Source organism: Dreissena polymorpha, chromosome 11 (genome assembly GCF_020536995.1).
Source record: "Dreissena polymorpha isolate Duluth1 chromosome 11, UMN_Dpol_1.0, whole genome shotgun sequence".
Taxonomy (NCBI): domain Eukaryota; kingdom Metazoa; phylum Mollusca; class Bivalvia; order Myida; family Dreissenidae; genus Dreissena; species Dreissena polymorpha.
In genome coordinates this window covers 26,229,223-26,244,474 of record NC_068365.1, presented here as the reverse complement: position 1 = coordinate 26,244,474, position 15,252 = coordinate 26,229,223, and the positions used below count along the sequence as shown (strand labels likewise).

Below are 15,252 nucleotides of genomic sequence, written 5' to 3'. Positions count from 1 at the left end.
CGCAATAGAAAGAGAGATGTGTATACTGGATGGCAACGTAAAATCATATATATTCGGCTAAATTTGCGAACCAATACGCAAGTCAGTTCGGTGACGACTCGACAAGCTCGATCAGCACTCGTTCCCCAGGAGGCTTGTATTTCAACGTTTTTTTTCTACGCAAGCGCCAAGATGATTATGATTGATAAATTACCCGTTAAGACCGAAAATAAGCGGAAGTACTATTAAAATCTGAAATTTGACCATTTTGATCGATGGATCCGTAGTTTTTCAGTACAAATCCATAGTGCGTAGTTTAGCCAAATAATCCGTAGTCACTACGGAGAATCTGTAGAAGTAAACAGGTCTGTAGTAATTATATAACACTCCATGTATAGACAAACAACATGTAACAAGCAGGCCATTGGCAAATTAAACAATAATTGTTACCATGCCAGGAAACTAGATTTGCTTCTAAGTTCTTTTTACCATTTAATTTATTTGCATTTTATAGAAAACAAAGTCTGTATCTACAAGTAAGATTCCTATGCATATAATAAGTAAATTACAGCACAATACCTCCTTCCCAATTCAAGAAATTGTGCAGTTATATATAATTTTTCTATCTTTAGCAGTAATAACGTTTATACAACTGTCCCCAAATGCAATCCCAACCTACATGTAGGTATGTGTGGAAACTACCAACAAAACAAAATTAAAGCAGAATTGCTGTACCAAATAAACTTACTGATCCAAAAACTATTTTTTAATTTTTAATAACAGTGACCTTGACCCCACTGGCCCCAAATGCAATCCTTTCATTACAATGTCTCCTTTATTAATTGACATTTTTGAGACCAAAATGTTGCTTTTGTTCAAGTAAAAGTGACCTTCCCCATGATTTAAAATTGCAATCCAAAGCTAGATCTCATGTCCACTAGAGATAGAAGTCGTTGGACGCATATGTTAATCTGAATTTCTAAGAACAAATGGTACACTTCAGTAAGGGGCATATTGGTAACTTTGATAGATTAAGCTCTTTAACAAACACAAGGGATATAATCATGCTTGAAGCAGGGTTCGACACTAAAGCACGTCCGACAGACATTGTCTAGTAAGATCGGTGGTCGGGCTAGTAAAACTGTGGGTTAGCTTGTCCAACTGGTCGTACATACAAAATCTATACTGATTCATATAACTATAACTAACCGAAAACCTTTTTCTCTTAATGTGTAAAATAACTATTGTATCCGTTATTTACATCAGAACAAAACTAGCATTTATAAATAAACGCGGAGCATTCACATGATTCATTGCTATTTTTAGATGCGAAGGAGAGCTTCCCGTAGAAATAGCTTGTTTCCATTGGTAAAGTTGTCATGAATATTAATGATTTTCTGCAGTGTCGTTTAACTTTACATCATGTTTTTACGACTTCTATCGAAAATCGGTATCGTCAATGTAAACATTTTGGCGTAGCAGACGAGAGAATGCAATTTAAAGAATGGCTTTGTTCAAGATTGGATTTTCGTCCGACACATAAGTTAATAAAGAAGAATCCGACAGTAAAACTGACACAGATTATGATGGAAAAAGGGCCTTGGAACTGTGGTAGCATGGAGCACAGCAGTCAAGGAGGCCAGAATTTGATAACCTTTAATAAATGTCACCTCCTGTACAGACATCATTTGTTTAACTGGTGATAAACATTGAATTTATAACAAACAATTTATGTCGTTAAATAGTTTTATTTTATTTTTTACTCTGTGCATCAAAATAACTTTCTTGTGATCACTAATATTTACTGATAAAACCTGATGAAACAGTTACACGACACAATTGTGTTTATTTGCTATGTCATTTATGGTCTATTAGACTTAAGATTCAGGCTAGTACATTTTAAGAGGAGCTGGTCCAATGGTCTGGCTGTAAAAAAAGTTAATGTCGAACCCTGCTTGAAGGCTGGTATAAGTTATAGGTCTTGGTCAGTGAATTTTCACAAATATCCTGAACACATACGAAATGTTTAATTTCAATATATGTACTTAAAGAGTAGGTGAACTCAAATGTTTACCACAAAACAGTCTCAAAGAAGGGTAGTTATGGAACTTGGTCAGTGACCTCAAACATTACAATGACCCTTAACACATATTTGATGTTTCAAAAGAATACCTGTTGTAGAGACAGTTATTTGGAGATTTACCCCACAAGATGACAACAAACATATGTGTGGAATCAGGGGAAAAATGCAATGTTGGGATCGGGAAATTTTTGTCCACTGATTTGGGAAAAACTAATTTAATATCTCTGAAAAATATTAAAAATAAGACATATAAAAATCCTTTATAATACATTTACTTATTTTTTTAATTGTACTTGAATTATTAAATTGAGATTTAATAATATTTGTAATTAGACACTTCTTTAGAAAAAAAGGATTTTTAAAATATTTGTTGAGGGGGGAAGGTCAGCATGTTTTATTTTACCATTATGCTTTGGGCATGAGTCCATTTAATTGACCTGTAAATACGCCAGGAAAAAGCCTGGTAGTAAACATTAAATATCTGTACCAGAAACAGTAATATTGAAAATTGCAAGTTAACCCTTACCAACCAAATTTCAAGAAGTACAAAATTAAAAAATAATAAAAATTGCATGTCAGTAACCTCACACAATGAACAAATACACAGACATATATAAGAATGCAGAAAAACTGTCTAAATACAATCATGTACAAATAAAGATATCAAGATTTGACGCATGAATATTTGAAGACTTTTAAGATTGTCTACATATACATGTGGCTAAGTTTTATCTCAATTATTAATAATTGCGTTTTGGCAAGCTATTGAACATACTACTTTTCTGTTTATGGTATTAAGTTACTTTATTAGCATAATTGAAAAAAATGCCAGAATACAAATTACAATTACACCAACTTGTGTGGGTGTAATCTGAGCAAGTATGCACATAATCTGGGGCAGTAAACCAAAAGCATGTATGACAATGTCACAATGTCAAGACCATATTTACCCATTAACCACAAAGAAATATAGACTGAAAACATCACATGGATATACCATAAATGACAGCAAGCCATGCCATCTGGTTTAATTACACAGCCCATCATAAAATGATACACCCACACTTTGTATAACCATTAATAATATTAATCTCACTTTAATCTCTGTGTCAACTGCAGCTAGATGACAGACTGCATCCATTATTTATTTTTATATCTCCCTAAACAGAATTCCACTCATTAATATTTGCTGATCATTTAATTAAAGATTAATTAAAAATGAATTATCATTAAACAGTGGAGATCAATTTACCTTGACTTTAAGTTAACGCTTGAAGTATTAATCCAAATATCCGTTGTTTTATTTCATGGCATTAGTCGCTTATGACAAACTTTTGCGATCGTCTAATGTAAATTTGATGACAACACTTGTAAATTCTTAACTGTACAGAAAATGCGATATCCTCAGCGAAACAGGAACCAATGTTTACATCAAACCGCCATCTTAGAATATTGCACTCTGGGAATTCGCGTAGGTGTGGGCGTGTCAGATTGCAATAAAATACCTGTAAAAAAATAATCGATTAATTTTTCTTTAGCTTTAAAATCCATGCGAATTGTTGTTGTTGATTTTTATTTTTATTGATACTCAACTTAATAACCATTTATGAGAAACACATCGTTTAGGATCTTGAACGATTTTCCCGCCATTTGTCATATAGTTTCCTAATGAAAGGTTACATTTTCTTGAAAAAATGTCATTTTGTTATTCTCCCAAAGAATCACTGTTTCATCCTAGATTCACAAGTGTCAAATTATTTCTCTTGCCAATCCCCGTTATTTAATAATTATAATCAAGTATTGCAATACAATATGTTTTAAAGGAAAATAAAAATTGGTTAAGTTGCCCATGAGTATATCTATAAGCAGTGCCTTATTCCAGGATAGACTTTGGAATCCAATTGTAAACATGCTTACATGACTTTCTAATGGGATGTCACATAGGAGTGAACATATAAGGGACCATTATTTATAAATAGCAGTTTTAAACAAGACTATTGCCAAGCAATAAAAGTCCCCTACCTACACAGGATCCACCATTTTCAGCAATATTTGTAGTTTAATTGTTGCCATAGCAACCAGAATTCTTGACATAGGAACAAAATGAAATGACGTGCATAATCTCCATATTGCCATCTATCCATGTTTCAAGTTTCATGAAAAAATATGAAGAACTTTTAAAGTTATCGCAGGATCCACCATTTTAAGCAATATTTCTAGTCTATTTGTTGCCATAGCAACCAGAATTCTTGACATATGATCAAAATGAAATGACGTGCATAATCTCCGTATTTCCATCTGTCCACGTTTCAAGTTTCATGAAAAAATATGACGAACTTTTAAAGTTATTGCAGGATCAAGAAAAGTGTGACAGACTGACAGACACACAGAGCGCAAATCATAAGTCGCTCTCCGGTTTCACCGGTAGGGGACTAAAAACAACATGCGTACTGTTTACAGCATTATTACTGTTTCTTTTATAAGACACTCTGTTAAATTTAACCTATCCAATTATTTTAGGTTGTATTACAGACTAGTTTTAATTTAATGTGTCTTACAGTCATAGAGTTATGTAAAAACGAATTATTACAAATTAACACAGAGCCACAACTTGTGACATATGAATTGCATGGTGCGTAACTGTTCTTACGCATGGCACTTCTCAATGATATCTTTTGAACTATAAAGATTCAAATGTTAAGCTTGAGTGCTACTGAAGATATTAAAAAAGAAAGACACAAACATTGTGGATGGACAAACAGCCAGGGTGATTGCAATAGAGCTAAGTCTTTATTGTATGAGCATACTGATTAATATGCTCGGTAAAGATTAAACATCGTCATGATCAAATATGCACAAAGCTCAATGTAGGGTAACTACATGTAGTGAACGCATCCCAAGAAATAATTTCTTTCATTTTATTACAGAAAACACTTCTTACAAAAAATGAAAAATAAACTATAAATAACATTTTTTAACAACATAACATTTAACAAAACAGTAAGTTATTAGACATTTTTATGTCATGGACAATGATAAATTCTGATAAAACACAGTACCAACTGTGCCATAACCCGAAGTAGACTATTGTTAAAAAGTCACAATGTGATTAAACACAATCCACATGGCTTCAATGGCTGTAATTATGCTATCATAATTTAGGACAAAACATCACTACATCCAATAAACCGGCATTCTTTGTAAATGAAAAGAGAAAATGAACATGACTTTCCAAACAATTTTAAGCCAAGTAAACCTTGCACTTAATGAAACATTAAAAAATATTCAAAAACATGACATTATGTTATCTTTATCAACGAGTTATAAAAATTAAAATGGCTATTTAGTTCATTTGGTATCCAATGGAACACTTACCCTGCACTTATCAATTATTTAAGCAATTCAAGCAAAGGGCTTTACACAAAAGAAATATGTATTCTTTATCAACGACAAATAAAAATAAACATGATTTTTTGAGCCACAGAAAGCATTACATAAAATGAAGATAATGATATTCTGTAGTAATGACACATGAAAATATATTCTTATAGTCTTAACCAATAACAAAACTAACATTAACATAAAATGAACAGCCACTAAGACTTCCAGGAGAATCCGGTCGGCGTACACACCAACTCTTTCATTGCGGTAACCCTGTCAGATATCGGCACATGTCGGAACAGTTTCGAGGACAGAGAATCACTCTCATAAGCATTCAGAAGGTCTGTTGCCTTCCCTTCCACATTATCAATCTTAGCACAAAGAACATCATTCTTCCCAGCTGGACTAGAATTACCAATATCATTGCCACCGCACACCCACTTTTCTTCTTCAGAGTGGAATCCTTCAGTGGTTGTTTCTTGGCTCTCACCCTTGGCTTCTTTCACTTCAGGACTAGAACCCTCAGTGCCTATTCTTGCACTCAAAAGTGCACCCAAATTCACAACTCTTGGAAGGATATTGAAAGGTGTGGTGAGATCATGATTGTTGAACACCATGCCGAAGTCTGCAGCCTGACTTGTGTGGTACAAGGCCACGAGGTGCTGGCAGTGGGAGGGCAAGATTGGTCCACTCACCTCCACTATGTGCGCCTTCATTATGTTGCCTTCAGCATCGCTCTGCTTCACTGCAGTGTGCTTCACCTAAATCGCCATAAACACAATTATTTTTATTGATTTATTAGGGACTAATTCATAGATTATTATAGTTAAGAATGCCATCCCATTTCGAACATTAAAGGTTAAAGCATCAATAGTCACAGGCTCAATTATACGGGGATAACAAGAAAAGTGCCAGGATCTGTTAAAAATAAAGGCCAGCACCCTAACCAGTCGACCATTCAGACTTTCAGACCTGTCTGTAGATTTATATGCAAGCCAAGTATTACCTGAGATATTCAAATAACAACAGAAACACCCCTCATTATTTCATCCTTTCAAAGAATCATATATATTTTCTCTACTTGAGCTGATGATCATTTAGTATTAATTTATAGTGTATTCAAATGTATGTAAGGTTTTTTTATTTTTTATTTTGTGAAGATGTCACACAAATAAGAATTGTGTATGTATTTTCTATAATAGAACAAAACAAGACTATTGCCAAGCAATAAAAGTCTCCACATTTGTAAGAAATTTCACCATTGTCAGAATATTTTTATTATTTGTTACCATAGCAACCACAATTTTTGACGTAGGAACAGAATGAAATGACGTGCATAATGTTCATATTGCCATCTATCCATGTTCCAAGTTTCATGAAAAATATTAAGAACTTTTAAAGTTATCGCAGGATCCAGAAAAACACACCATTTTCAGCACTATTTCTAGTCTATTCGTTGCCATAGCAACCACAATTTTTGACGTAGAAACAAAATGAAATGACGTGCATAATGTTCATATTGCCATCTATCCATGTTGCAAGTTTCATGAAAAAATATTCAGTACTTTTAAAGTTATCGCAGGATACAGAAAAAAGACAATTTTCAGCACAATTTCTAGTCTATTTGTTGCCATAGCAACCACAATTTTTGACGTAGGAAAAAAATTAAATCACTAGCATAATTTCCATATAACCATCTATCCATGTTCCAAGTTTCATGAACAAATATTAAGAACTTTCAAAGTTATCGCAGGATCCAGAAAAAAACACCATTTTCAGCACTATTTCTAGTCTATTTGTTGCCATAGCAACCACAATTTTTGACGTAGGAACAAAATAAAATGACGTGCGTAATGTCCATATTGCCATCCATCCATGTTCCAAGTTTAATGAAAAAATATTCAGTACTTTTAAAGTTATCGCAGGATCCAGAAAAAAACACCATTTTCAGCACTATTTCTAGTCTATTTGTTGCCATAGCAACCACAATTTTTGATGTAGGACCAAAATGAAATGACGTGCATAATGTCCATATTGCCATCTATCAATGTTCCAAGTTTTATGAAAAAATATGAAGAACTTTCAAAGTTATCGCAGGATCCAGAAAAGTGTGACAAACACACCATGGCTTTTTTTAAAAAGGAAGAAATATATTTATTTTAAGAATTATTTTGGTTAACCACACAATGTTTCCCAGCTTTTTGTATGACCAAAATTCCCTGATTTTTCCCTGATGGAAAATAAAAATTCCAGGATCATAATTTCAAACTATTTCTTGTTTCAGACACCCTCAATAAATATATATATATATAGGTGCATCACAGCTGCTATATAAACAGAGAGAAAGAGAGAAAAAAGTAGGTATTTACTAACACATGTAGTACACTTAGCTACATGTATACTACAAAGCCACCATAGTCATGCAGATGAATCAATTAGCTATTTGTATTGTATAGACTTTTCGACACAGGTCGGAAAAGTCTGACCAAACAAAATTCCTTGATTTTTCCCTGATTTCAGGAATTTTTCCCAAATTCCCTGACTTTCCCTGACTGGAAAAAGTAAAAGTCTTTTTCCAGGTTTTCCCTGATTTCCAGGTTGGCTGGGAACCCTGACAACAGAAGTACTATCTAACTGTGTTGAACCAACAAAGCCCAAAAAAGTGTTGCCTCATTAATTTCTGAGCTAGTATCGCAGTCCCTACCCTGTGAGATTTCAGAGTGGCCCCTATAAAGGGTTTAGGACTCAGAATGGTGGGTGGTAGGCCCGCCTGTATCCCGCTGGAGGCAGTGCAGGTCCTACAGTTCAACAGGAAATTAAACAGCGCCTGAACGTTGGGGCCCTCTACGGACACTAGGGATTCTGGTCTGTTGTCAATCACCCGGAAACCCTCACGCTGACTGTACACTTGTCAAGGTAAATAGACAAAATGAGGCAGATGTTTACAGTATTTGTGGAAACAATCAAATTCTTACATGACAGACACATATTTTTTTTTCAAACAAAGAAGAAAGATAAACACATTATTTAGAAAATTCACATTTTGATATGCTTCTATCTCAAAACAAAAGAGTAAAGACTTTATTGCTTAATTCTTCCAAAAATGCATATCGTTGTTTCTTAACCCAACACCAAAATGTCAACTGAATTCAATAATCATTACACTAATGGTTAAGTGAGAAACTGTCACATAAGTGTATCTGCCTACCATTTTCTTGTCAGAAACAGAGCATTACAGGTTACTGCCCTATTGTTTCTATATGACGTGATGCTTAGAACAAAATAAAGGCAAGGTAAGCTGTTTTTATTTATGCCTATAATAGCCTGATATGTTACAAAATGATAGGACAGTGACCTCTTATTATTTATATCATACCTTTAATCCCCTAGTAAAAAAATAAATATATAATGACATCGCTTAGAAGCTGCACTTTTAGTGGGAATGATTATTTTACCACCTTTGCCAAGATTATCATGTCATGAGCACTTTCACTTCATACTTATCTTCTCTTTTTTTTAGCTCATATAGCTCATATGAGCTTCAGAATAACTTTTTGTCCGTTGTGCTTTGTCTGTCATGCGTCACAAACATTTGCCTTGTTAACACTAGAGGCCACATTTATTGTCCGATCTTTATGAAACTTGGTCCAAGAATAAGTCCCAATAATATCTTGGTCGAGTTCAAAACTTCGTCATGTGTGGTCAAAAACTAGGTCACTGATCAAATTCAAGAAAACATGGCATCGAGGGGGCAGGGCAGTTTTCTTTATATTACTATAGTAAAACCTTGAAAAAAACTCTAGAAGTCACATTTATTAGGCCAATCTTCATGGAACTTGGTCAGATTGTTTGCCTTAATGATAAATCAAGTTCAAAAATATTTCCAGCTTATAGAAAAACAAGGACGCCAGGGGGCGGGCAGTTTTCCTTATATTGCTATAGTTAAAACTTGTTATTTTAAGTCCAATCTTCATGAGCTTCGTGAGAACATTTGTTCTTATGATAGCTTGGGTAAGTTAGAAAATTGTTTCCTGTCTGTTGAAAATCATGGCTGCTGGGGGAGCAGTATAGTTTTCCTTACATGGCTCTATTTAAACAATTGTAACACTCTAGTTGTAAGGAGGATGTTGGAGCACAATAATAATGATTTTGATGATAATGAGGATACTGGTAATGGATTCAGAAACATTAACAACAACTAAAATATCTAATTAATATTATTGCATTACTCAAATTAATTATTGCCAGTACTTCAGATTGTTATCTTTACTTTTGCAGAAATTCAGCATAGTGGTAAAACCAGTAAAACAATAAGTATTGTTAGATATGAATCCTATTTGTGTTGCTTTTGTCTAAAATATAGAATATCTTATGATCTTGATATAAACTAGTTTTATTGAATCTGATTTGCTTTTACTTGTAACATAGTTGGTATTTATAAATTAATAATTGTAGAAAATTATTAATAAATCTTTCATCACAACAACCATCATTTCATAAATAGGATTGTTGAATTTTGGAGATTATTTATAGATGTTTAATAATAAAGAATAGAATGTAATAGATGTTTAATTATAGAGAAAATGATGGTTTAAATAACATTATAGAATCTTTATTTAAATATTCACCAAATCATAAGAGAACGTAATTAAGTTAACATTAAAATGTATAACGGTGCAAATCAAAACGTGACTGCCTATAGTTATACACTTAAAGATGTCAAACAAGATTAGTTATGAAACACAGTCCGAATATACTTATCTTCAAAAGCCATCAAAAATATTCATTGACATGGTCAAATAAGATAAATTCTGTCTAGCACATGTCGACCGCTTCATTGAATCGAAACATAAGAGAGTCGGTCAATCGACATATTTATAATGGCCAATCAGAAAATGTATACAGCCTGTTTGGTCAGTTTTGATTTTCCATTTTTCTAAAAATATAGTCTAAGTTTGAAAATCCAGTAGAGCAGTCACGTTTTCTTATCGTGGTGGCCATATAGGCCACTGTGCTGTAAAATTGTATTTCACGAACATTAGCTAGTGTTGTATTAGAAAATATTCAACAGAAATAAAAATCGCGATGAAAAGAGAAATGACCTTTGTTTGTTACTGTGTCTTCTCCACAAACAATGTTTAATTACGTTACATACTTAAAATGATGACTTTATAGTTAATTCCAAGTAATATGATATACCTCTAAACATTGACAATTTTTAGGTTTATCAGGTAGATATCAACATAGTGGTGTGATAATACAAATTCGAAGTAAAAACACATTGATTTTCAAAATTAAACTATTAATTATAACAAATTTCATACCACAAACCAAAAAAAAACACAACAAGAGATGTGTTTGCCAGAAACACAATTCCCCCTATTGCGCCGCTTTGAAGCCATAATTTGACTTTTGACCTTAAAAGATAACCTTGACCTTCAAACTTCACCACTTAAAATGTGCAGCTCCATGAGATACACAGGCATGCCAAATATCAAGTTGCTATCTTAAATAATGCAAAAGTTATTCCATATTGCAAAACTTTAACCAAGGTTAGGCAGGCAGGGAGGCAGGCAGGCAGACAGACAGGCAGACAGACCAAAAACAATGTACCCCCGATCATTCAATCCGGGGCATAAAAATAAAAGATAATAACATCAACGCAAGACTAAAAGTATGATCTCCAAGGATACAGTTTGACTTTCTTGGGGTCGAGGGAAGGGAACTGTTTCTTGTCGAGGCCCATGCTCTCCAGCCAGCCTGAGGCAGCCTCATCAGTGTCAGAGAGGTCCTCGTCTCCACAGGTGTTCTCCCTGAAATATGACATAGGAATGAGCCGGGCTTTGTGAAAAGGGGATTTCATGCATGTGCGTAAAGTGTCGTCCCTGATTAGCCAGTACAGTCTGCTCAGACTAATCAGGAACAAAACTTTCTGCTTTTTTCTTTAATGAAAGTTTCTTCTTAGCAACAATCCAGTTTAGGACGAAAGTGTCGTCCCTGATTAGCCAGAGCAGAATTCACGGGCTAATCTGGATCGACACTTTATGCACGTCAATATCAATATCAAGTTGCTATCTTCAATATTGCAAAAGTTATTGCAAATGTTAAAGTTGGCGCAAACAAACAAAGATACACACAAACAAACCAACAGACAGGGCAAAAACAATATGTTCCCCACTATATCGGTGGGGGACATAAAATACTAAAAACATTCAAAATGATTAACTATTTGGTTATGCCTTCATTCACAGAATTGGCATAATTGCACATGTAAGCTGCAGTTACCTGTTTTCAAAAGCATAACATTAAGCAGACCAAGAACCATTTGATATACAATGGCAGAAATGGCATATCAAACAATCCTTTGCAAAGTGGGAAAATGACTAACTGGTCAACAAACATTTGTTCATTTTGATAGATTATCAATTTTGTGGCAACTTGCGATCTGATACAATATATATTTTCCTTTGTGGCAGAGCCACTTGTGAAAATCCTAATTTGTCTGATTATTTGTGAATACAAATTTACCATCTACCAAAACCAACAAATATTCTCAATGTCGTAATAGCATCTAGTGATTTATAATAGCTTTTTTAAAGATATTCAATTTTTACTTGTTAGCTAGAGTGTATTAGTTTCATGGAAAATCATACAGCATCATGCTTTTTCACTCAGATATTCATTCTTAGTTTAGATGCTGAAGAAGAAGTTTCTTAGAAAACAGACTTGAAAGTTCAAAAGGTATTTAATTAGGACTGGTTAGAAACATGTGGTTATTCTAAATTCCTACTCATGCCAAATATACTACCACAATATTTTCAATAACAAAATTTATGCATGACAGTTTTCTTACATGTAACCGCAATGCAAGGGAGAATACTCATTACATACTTATCCTCTGCAGTGTTGTCTTCCCCTGCCAACTGGTCTGATTCAGCATCAATTGTTGTCTGAGGACTCTTTGACTTGGCCCCTACTGGCAGCGAAAACTCAATGCCTGGACAAAGCAAAATTGGCATTATAAAGAGAATATGGCAAACCGTAAATTATAACCATAAGATTTTTGGATTACATTCATTTACTATCTGCAATATTTGACCAGTGCATAATACCAATTCGTCTTCCATGCTTCCAAAATGAATCAATGTTTTCTTATCAATTGTACTGCAAAAATAAATATTTATCAAAAAATCTATATTTCACAATTCTTCGCCTTGGGAAACCAGTCTTAAACGTTTCACACAGTTACCGGTAACTTAAATTCACACAAAGACAAGGCTACTACAAAACTAACTAGAAGCCATTAATGTCGATCCCATAGTTAATAACGGTTATAAATCATTTAACAAGCTGTACCATGCTCATGTTTGATCTTTTGCCATTATTGTGAACTTGACCTTTCCCCAAGGGTTGAGACACCTTTTCCACATAGTGATCATTAAATTGTGTGGTCAAATGTTCTTTTAAATTGCATGATAAATGATAAAGTTACAGTCTGGACAAGATGTTTTATGGAGAGAATTTGACAATTGAACTAAAATGTGACCATGACCTTTGATGATGTGAGACGGGAGTTACAAGCAACACCTATCTTCTAATGGTGGTCAACTGTGGTAAGTTATTTTAAAATTGCAGTATGAATGACCATGTGAAAGTCGGGATAAGCTGTTTTATGGCAAAATGTTACCTTTTTCGCCTAAGTGTGATATTGACCTTCCGAAGTCTCCTTATGGTGGTCATTTGTGTTCAGTTCTTTAAAAATGGCATGATAATTGACCAAGTGACCAAGTGAAAGTCCAGATCTGTTTTATGGTCGTATTGGATCTTTGACCTCTTAGAATAACTTGAGGTAGGGTGAAGAATGTCAATCAAGACAATGATGGTGAACAATTGTGATTAGTTATTTTAAAATTGCACAACAAACAACAAAGTAACAGTCCAGGCAACTCGCACCCAAACATGCACATTTACTTGACCATTTTGACATCTATATCTAGAGTTCACAATAAAATAAGAAGGCCAAAGACCCAAGGCCCTAACCTGAGACACAAACATTTCCAAATGGTTTTGCTATACGCAAATAAAAAACTGGTGATCATGAATCCATGAACAGGAACATTATCTAACTCAACAAAGAAGTAACTTATGTTCAGAGAAAGTTTCATGAAGATTGCCCAAATGCAACTTCTAGATTTTACACCATCGACCTGGTGACCCTGTTTTTTACCCATGTGACCCAGTTTTAAACTTGGCCTTGAGTATTCACAACGCTAATGTTCATGATGCAGAACAAATGTGAAGCACAGCTAACAGGCAAAAGGCAATCACAAAAGCTCACCATTTGCACATTTTACTCAGGTAAGCTAAAACGGGACAAATAATTAATTTATGATACATATTCTTGCCTTCATTATCTAGTGATTCTCTGAAGCCTCTTGTTGTCGGTGTTACCATTGCCACAAGTTTAGACTGGCTACTGTTGTGAAACAGCACTGTAAACTGGTGTGTGCACAGGTAGAAATAGGGACACAGTCCAGACCGAAGTTGGTGATATACAGAGGTGAAGCTTTGCTCCCTGAAATGTACATGTAATGCATAAAGATAATGTACAGAAATAACAGATGACCGCAAATAAGTCACTCTTAAAACTTACTTCTTTCAAAAAATAGATGTTGGAGAAAATTGTTTCACCATATGAAGACATATACAGATATTTGAATGAAGCTTTTTTTCACCTGTTGATAATTTTTCAAACAAATAATTTATTCATATCATAAGTGCTTTGCAGATCTCCTTTACACAATACAGGTAGCTTGTACCCATGCAAGTAATCAAGACCATGAAAATCTAGTTCAAAAATATTTTTTGTAAATTTTAAGAAATTTAAATATCTTTGCCCCCCTTTACTACGTGTAACTACTATTGCAATTTTAAATTTCTTTAAAACAGCATCAAGCTAATTTCTTGCTTGTTTGAATAAGGCATTTAAGAACCAATTAGGCATAAATAATGATAATGACTACCAATCCACATATCAGCTTCATTTACTATGCATTTTACTTACCAGTCTACCTGTAGACCTTTTTGAACATCTTCTTGCAGAAGGTATGAAAATGAACTGAAATAGCAAGAATTAACATACCTCATTCAATATTATCATTTATTGTTTGAAATCCCTATCAAACATAACAAAAAAAGTTTGACACACTACACTCTAAAATTGCTATTAAAATGTAAAATTATGTTATTATAGCAAAATATGTGTACTTAAAGTGAATAAAATGAATCATAAACAAGGTTATGTCACTTTAGTGATGAAGAATACCCCCTGATGCCATAGTCGTTCTATATGGCATGATGTTATTAAATGTCTAAGTTGAAAAGGTGGCACTTCTGTAATTTCAATCATAACTGTTTTTGATACTTACCAGGTATTTTATTTATCCCATCATTTTCTCCAGTGGTTATGTCCTTACTAAACAATAGGGCAATAGGCCTTTGACCTCAAGATACACCAACTGTCCAAGACTTGAACTCGCAACATTGATATACATGCTGACCTTGTTTGATGAAGAGCAATTCAAAAATTTGACCTCATGACCTAATTTTTGAGACATTCATGACCCAGATCTAAACTCAGCCTAGATATTTTCATGATAAACCTTTCACCAAACTTTCATAAAGATTAAGTTATAAATGTGCCCTCTGGAATGGTAACAAAGTTTTTTATGCTTTGACCTTGTCACCAAGTTTTAAGATGCACATAACCAAGATTTGAACATGGCCTTGATATTGTCAAGATAAAATTT

At 33.9% G+C, this 15,252-nt stretch overlaps 2 protein-coding genes across 8 annotated transcripts in view; both read right to left on the bottom strand.

Moving 5' to 3' along the window:
• LOC127850702 (diacylglycerol kinase zeta-like) overlaps nt 1-4,810 on the bottom strand; it is a 234,123-nt gene extending 229,313 nt beyond the window's left edge. For all 7 annotated transcript variants that reach the window (XM_052383960.1, XM_052383959.1, XM_052383962.1 and 4 more), the window contains exon 1: nt 3,315-4,810. The gene's annotated coding sequence lies outside the window, so the exon portion shown is untranslated. The remainder of the gene's footprint in view (nt 1-3,314) is intronic.
• Nucleotides 4,811-4,966: 156 nt separating this feature from the next.
• The window catches only part of LOC127850706 (protein downstream neighbor of Son-like), a 17,964-nt gene continuing 7,678 nt past the window's right edge, over nt 4,967-15,252 (bottom strand). Inside the window, exons 5-10 of the mRNA XM_052383973.1 lie at nt 14,508-14,561; nt 13,849-14,018; nt 12,335-12,440; nt 11,137-11,256; nt 8,148-8,343; nt 4,967-6,204 (exon numbers count right to left, since the gene is read on the bottom strand). Of these exons, the coding sequence (XP_052239933.1) occupies nt 5,659-6,204; nt 8,148-8,343; nt 11,137-11,256; nt 12,335-12,440; nt 13,849-14,018; nt 14,508-14,561 (1,192 nt within the window). The 3' untranslated portion in view covers nt 4,967-5,658. The remainder of the gene's footprint in view (nt 6,205-8,147; nt 8,344-11,136; nt 11,257-12,334; nt 12,441-13,848; nt 14,019-14,507; nt 14,562-15,252) is intronic.